At 47.1% G+C, this 7,135-nt stretch overlaps 1 protein-coding gene across 3 annotated transcripts in view; it reads left to right on the top strand.

Moving 5' to 3' along the window:
* The first annotated feature begins 392 nt into the window (after positions 1 to 392).
* The window catches only part of IMPACT (impact RWD domain protein), a 66,637-nt gene continuing 59,894 nt past the window's right edge, over positions 393 to 7,135 (top strand). For 2 of the 3 annotated variants that reach the window (XM_033933851.1, XM_033933850.1), the window contains exon 1: positions 393 to 540. In XM_033933851.1, the coding sequence (XP_033789742.1) occupies positions 508 to 540 (33 nt within the window). In that variant the 5' untranslated portion in view covers positions 393 to 507. The remainder of the gene's footprint in view (positions 541 to 7,135) is intronic. The other variant, XM_033933853.1, reaches the window with a different exon arrangement.

Raw genomic sequence — 7,135 nt, 5'->3', positions numbered from 1 at the left:
ATTTTAAGCATATGCACTCTTATGCAGCTTGAATTCTCCTGAGAAAAGTTTTTGGGGTTTTTTTCCCCGCGCAGATCAAGACGGGGTGGGAGTGTGTGGAAGGCATCTACTACCTATATACAAATTATAGAAACCATTTGGGAAACTTTCCCCCTTCCATAATAGTTTTGTTTGGGGGGTATTTTTTCAAGGACCAGAAAAGTGCGATATATCAAGAAGGTAAAGGCATGCATAATCCAAGCATGTTAGGCGTAGGGAGCTCCTGGCTCGAACTCTGCTGCCGTGGCAAACAGCTCGGAGAAGCCTGCATAGCTCTACTAGCCTCTCAAGTGTCACCCTTCACCCCCTAAAGGCTGTAGCGGCGGAAGTCCCGCCTTCTCCGGAAACTGGGTCCTCTACGGTTTTAGAATTTGTTCTTTCGTTTTGCTGCTGTAGCTGAGGGTATCTGTCAGGAGATTGTTAGAGGCTTCGTTTCGGGCTGACTCTCTCACGCATACGTATTCCAGCATGGCTTGCTGTGAGGACAACGTCCAAAGACAAGTGAGTAGCTACCCAGCCTCGCGTGAGAGAGGCGGGTGAAGAGAACGTGTCAACGCTGGTAAAACTGTGACATCACCAAAACTGAAAGTTGTGGCAAATTGAGGGGAGGAAGAGGTTTGGAAATAGGAGCCGGAAAGGGGGATGAGAACGCTGATGATATTTATATATGCTATATGTAAACACACTCGGGATGTTTGTTCAAAAGTCGCAAAAGGTGATCTATCCTAAAGAATGAGATTTTCCTCATGGTGCATCCAGGATGTAAATCTAAAACGATGATGGTCTGGATGGCCAGTCCATCACAATGCTGCCCCCCTCACCCCCACGTCCAGAAGGTCTTGTTCTGGGTGTTTGGGACATGGACAAATTTTTGGTCAAGAATGTGGTCTAAAGAATGTGGTCTGGATAATCAAACACCTGGATATCCAGATAGACGATTTTTGGGAAAAAAATTTATAGATATACTTTTCAAGAATGGACATTTTTCCACTGTCGACTTTGGGCAACTAGCACCCTACGTCCAAATCGGACTTAGACTTATGTTTTGATTATGCACCTCCACTCCTTTGGGAGCTGACCAATTGGAATCTTAGGCCACACCCAGCGCATCCCTCCTATGGGAGAGGCCTTAAGCGCCTGGGCCAATCTTAGGTCCCTCTCCGGTGCATCGCATGATGCACCAGGAAGAAGCAGACCCGCCATTCAGTTGGAGACAGGCCTGCTGGCCGCAGGGAGGAAGCATACCTCTGGCCAGCCAAATGAAAAAAGGTCATAGGTCTCGGGGGGGGGAGCATTCCTTTTGGTGGGGAGGTGGTACCGGCAGCAGGTACTGGGCATCCCTCCTGCGGATGATCTTGGGGGGTTGGGAGGGGTCCGGCAGGAGGGATTGGGTATCCATCCTGCCAGTGAATGTCTGGGCAAGGAGGCGGCAGAAGGAATTGGGCACTCCTGCCATGGACATTCGGGGATGGGGGGGCCAGCTTTGGGAGTTCCGGTAGAAGGGACTGGGCATCCCTCCTGCTGGTGGATGTCTGGATGAGGTGGTGGCAGGAGAGACTGGGCATTCCACGTCTAAAAGGTCTTGTTCTGGGTGTTTGGGACTTGGACAAATTTTTGGTCGAGAATGTGGTATAAAGATAGACGTAACATAGAAATGACGGCAGAAAAGGGCCACGGCCCATCCAGTCTGCCCACACCAAAACCCACCCCCTATCTACCTCCATGAAGAGATCCGACATGCCAATCCCATCTTTTCTTAAAATCTGGCACGCTGCTGGGCTCAATTACCTATTGTGGTAGACTATTCCAGCGATCAACCACCCTTTCGGTGAAGAAGTATTTTCTGGTATCGCCATGAAATTTCTCACCCTTGATTTTCCACAGATGCCCTCTTGTCACTGTGGGTCCTTTAAGAAAAAAGAGATCTTCTAACACCTCGATACGGCCTGTGACATATTTGAACGTCTCGATCATGTCTCCACTCTCTCTGCGTCCTTCGAGTGAGTATAGCTGCAACTTATCCAGCCGTTCCTCATATGGGAGATCCTTGAGACCTGAAACCATTCTGGTGGCCATTCGCTGAACCAACTCAACCCTCCGAACATCCTTTTGATAATGCGGCCTCCAGAATTGCACACAGTATTCCAGATGGGGGTCTCACCATGGATCTGTACAATGGCATAATAACCTGGGGCTTAAGGCTGATGAAACTTCTACGGATACAACCCATGATTTGCCTAGCCCTTGAGGAAACTTTCTCCACTTGATTGGCAGTCTTCATGTCTTCGCTAATGATCACGCCCAAGTCGCGTTCTGCTACAGTCCTTGCTAGGATCTTGCCATTTAGGGTGTAAGTCCTGCATGGATTTTTGCCACCAAGGTGCATGACCTTGCATTTTTTGCCATTGAAACTTAGTTGCCAAGTCTTTGACCAATGCTCAAGCAGGAGTAGATCCTGCGTCATACTATCAGGCATTTTGTCAGGCATTGTGCTAACGACCGAAGAGCTTTTGCCTACAATGTTGCATAGTTTGGTGTCGTCGGCAAATAATGTAATTTTACCTCGAAGCCCCTCAGTCAAGTCACTTATGAAGATGTTAAATAGGATCGGGCCCAAGACCGAGCCCTGCGGCACTCCGCTGATCACCTCCGTCGTATCGGAGAGGGTACCGTTAACCACTACCCTCTGTCGTCTACACCCAATCCCATCGAACTCATCTTGCTCAGTAACCTATGGTGTGGGACGCTATCAAACGCTTTGCTGAAGTCCAAGTACACGATGTCCAGGGATTCCCCTGTATCCAGCTTCCTTGTTACCCAGTCAAAGAAGCTGATCAGATTTGATTGACAGGACCTTCCCTTCGTAAAACCATGTTGATGGGGATCCCATAGTTTCTCCTCGTTCAGGATTGTATCCAATTTGCGTTTGATTAGCGTTTCCATAAGTTTACTTATTATCGATGTGAGGCTCAGTGGTGATCTGGGTGATTAAATGTCTGGACGTACAGGTAGATGATTTTTGGAAAAAAAAAAAAATTTGGATGTACTTTTTGAGAATGGATCTTTTCCCGCTGCTGACTGGGCGGCTAGCACCCTACATCCAAATCGGACTTTGACATTTCTTTCAATTATGCCCCTCATATCGTACAGAGGAGCAATTTTAAGAAACAATTTAAGAAGGCGATAATAAGCAAACTTAGGGGTCCTTTTACAAAGCCATGGTAAAGGTTTCTACTGCAGGCTGGTGAGGTAAATGCTCCGACACTTATAGGAATTCTGTGGGCATCAGAGCATTTACCTTATCGGCCCATGGTAGAAACCTCTACCACAGCTTTGTAAAAGCCAGCATTAAATAACAATCAATGTGTAGTCTAGCAAAAAATTTTTAAAAATGTGAAAAGTTCAAGTTCTGCTTTAATCTACAGTGGATTGACTCGAAGTATTTAGTTAATAAATAATTCTGTGTTTTGTGCATAAAAAGAGTAAGGGCTCCTTTTATCAAGGCGCGCTACGGGGGTTAGCGTGTCGGACATTTCATCAAGCGCTAACCCCTGCGGCAGCCTAAAATTCTAACGCTCGTCAATGGAGGTGTTAGGTACTAGAGCAGCAGGCGGTTTAACGCGTGGTATTCCACGCGTTAAACCGCTACTGCGCCTTTGTAAAAGGACCCCTAAGTCTCTATCACCACCCCTCTACCTTGGCTTAATAGTCTTGAATACAAGAAAATGGATATCCTTTGATGTGTGTTATTTCTCAGTTCAATGTTCCACTAAAGGTGCTGATCTAAGTTGTCTGATAATGCAGCTTCTGTGTTCTGTAATCCGTATGTGTATCATCCTTTTAGTTTTACCAGCATACAGTTGTTTTATATGGTGGTCTGTGTTTGAATATGTTTATCATGTATGATTCTGAGAAAAAGTTTATCACAGCTTATATTAAAGATTTAGGGCCCCTTTTACAAAGCTGCGGTAGTGATTTTATCCCAGGACAAGCAGGCAGCATATTCCCACACATGGGTGACGTCACCGACGGAGCCCCGCAGCGGACAGCCTCGAAAGCAAACTTGCTTGAAGATCTCGAACTTTCGAGTGCTGCACCGCGCCTGCGCGCGTGCCTTCCCGCCCGAACTAGGGGGCGCATCTCCTGAGAGGATCCTCAGTTCGTTTATTTCCGCGGAGACAAGAAGACACGTTTTCTTTCTCTGCAGCATTGCCTTCTCATCACCGCGGCTGTTTCTTTAATTTTAAGTCGGTCGCTGTGTTCATTTATTCTTCTTATTTTCTTTTTACTTATAAAAAAAAAAAAAAAAAAAAAAAGTTATTCTTTTTTCCTTTCAGTTCGGCCGTCGAGCTTTGGGCCTAGGCCTAGGCTCCTTCGTTCGACACGGACTTTATTTTTTCCATGTCCCGGCCTCTTACCGGGTTTAAACGCTGTCGACAGTGTAATCGGGTGATTTCGGTCACCGATCCCCACTGCCGTTGTTTACAGTGCCTGGGTTCCTCTCATTCCCCAGAAGATTGTCATCGCTGCTTTACCCTCACTCCACGAGCTTTTCGGCGGCGTTGTGCTCAATTTTTCCAACTTTTTGGTATGGAGCAATCTTCGGAGCCGGCCTCGACCGTGGCGGCTGCACCGGTCTCGAAGGCCTCGACTCCGACGACTTCGACGCCTGTGGTCTCGAAGGCCTCGACCCAGACTCCGGCTGGAGTTTCGGTCTCGAAGGCCTCGACCTCTTCTCCTTCGTTGACTTCGAAGACGACGTCTTCCACGAAGCCTTCTACGGGGGGTAAGTCTCCGAGTTCTCTTTCAGGTGCCGTATCCAAGAAGCCACCAGAGTCCTCGGCGCGACCACTTTCAAAGCGTACCTCCAAGATAAGGGAATACTCACCTTCGAGGTCGCCCTCTTCGGAGCGTACTGCTGCACATACGAGGTCAGAACCTTCTGTCTCGGTGCCGATGCTGGAGGACATGTTAAAATCTATCCTCACCACTCAAATTACTTCTTTAGTGGCTCAACTGGTCCCGTCCTCGACCTTGCCTCGAGTTGACCAGCCTGTGACTCAACCGGAGCTTCCAGTCTCTCGAAGCCGATCCCGGACACCGAAAAACATTTCTTCATCGGAGTCGTCTCCGGGCTCACCTCCTCCGAAGCATCGGTCGAAACATTCGAGACATGGGGCCTCCAAGCTTCGGAGGGAATCTTCGACGTTGGATACCGAGGCTTCTTTGTCTCGTTCTTCGAAGACGAAGCAGGGTTCTCGACATCGAGCCTCCACTCGAAGCCCTTCTCGATCCAGAACCCCATCGAAGCCAGTCCGTCGGGACAGTTCTCCACATACCTCGACTCAGTCTGTGCCTCGTACACCGGGTACTTCTCCATCCAGGGGTCTGAAGAGGAAACATTCTCTTACTCCACTTCACAGTACAGCTTCTTCTCCCACTGTGCGTATGGAATCAGACATTTCCACATACTCTAGAGAGGATTCTCCATCCTACTCAGTACAACACAAATCTCGCAGTGGCTCTCCTGAAGAATCATCTGACCCAAAATCAGTTTCTTTTGCCAAATTTATCTTTGATATGGGCCAGGCCCTCAAGCTGGACCTTCATTCAGACTCTAAATATACTCCTGAGTACTTGGCGGACATGGAGCTTCCCCATCCTCCTAAAGAGTCACTCAGATTGCCTATGACTCCTGTTCTCCAGCAGACCTTCACTCGCAATATGGAGACTCCTTATTCTATCACTGCCATCCCATCTAAATTGGAATCTCGTTACAGGACGGTTCCATCTAAAGGTTATGAAAAGTCTCAACTCTCTCATCAATCTCTGGTAGTAGAGTCATCATTGAAGAAAGCACATCCCTCCAAAATTTATGCTTCAGTCCCTCCTGGTAGGGAAGGCCGCACCATGGATAAATTTGGGCGACGTTTATACCAAAATTCTATGATGGCAAACAGAGTTTTGAATTATAATTACATTTTTACGTCCTATTTTAATCACTTTTTAAAGATTTTGTCTTCCTTTTACCCGGACATCTCTACCAATCGTCTTTCAGAATTTAAAAATATCCTTAAGACTCTTTCTCAATTGAGACTTTTCATGCTACAAGCCTCCTATGATGCCTTTGAACTCTCGTCTAGAGTCTCAGCATTTGCAGTAGCCATGCGTAGATTAGCATGGTTGAGGATAGTGGACATGGATCCTAACCTTCAGGATAGATTGGCTAATCTTCCTTGTCAAGGGAATGAATTATTCGATGACTCTATTGAGGCAGCTACAAAGCGTCTTTCAGAACATGAGCGCTCTTTTGCTTCCCTCATCCGTCCAAAACCTAAAACTGTACCAACTAGAGGTTTCAAACAAACTCCACGTCGCTATCCACTGAAAACAACTCCTGCTTTTTCTAGACCTCCTGCTCGTCGTCCTCCTCCTCAACAACGACAACAAAAATCTCAGACTCCTGCTAACACTAAGCCTGCTCAGTCTTTTTGACAATCTCAACTTGAGCATTCAAATTTCTCTATTTCCAAATTCTCCCCTCCCCATAGGGGGTCGCCTGTCCACATTTTATCACCAATGGGAGCTCATAACATCAGATCTCTGGGTCCTTACCATCATACGAGAGGGATACTCTCTTCGACTCCTTCAGGTGCCTCCAGATCGCCATCCAAGAGAGTGTCTTTCAAACCAGTCGCATCTTCCTCTTCTTCTCCAAGAAGCTCGAGCTCTTCTTTCTCTTCGAGCAGTAGAGGAAGTCCCTCTATCTCAAAGGAACTCGGGATTCTACTCCCGTTATTTTCTAGTTCCCAAAAAGACGGGGGATTTGCGACCGATTTTGGATCTCAGAGCTCTCAACAAATTTCTAGTCAAAGAGAAATTTCGAATGCTCACTCTGCCAACTCTGTATTCTTTGATGGATCAAGGGGATTGGATGTGCTCCCTCGATCTCAAAGAGGCCTATACTCATATCCCTATTCATCCAACATTTCGCAAGTACCTCAGATTCCAAGTGGGAAATCTTCATCTTCAATACAGAGTTCTCCCCTTCGGACTGGCTTCTTCCCCCAGGGTTTTCACAAAATGCCTTGTGGTG

This window comes from Geotrypetes seraphini, chromosome 2, assembly GCF_902459505.1.
Source record: "Geotrypetes seraphini chromosome 2, aGeoSer1.1, whole genome shotgun sequence".
Lineage (NCBI taxonomy): Eukaryota > Metazoa > Chordata > Amphibia > Gymnophiona > Dermophiidae > Geotrypetes > Geotrypetes seraphini.
Note: the sequence above shows the minus strand (reverse complement) of the source record. Positions and strands in the feature narration are given on the sequence as shown.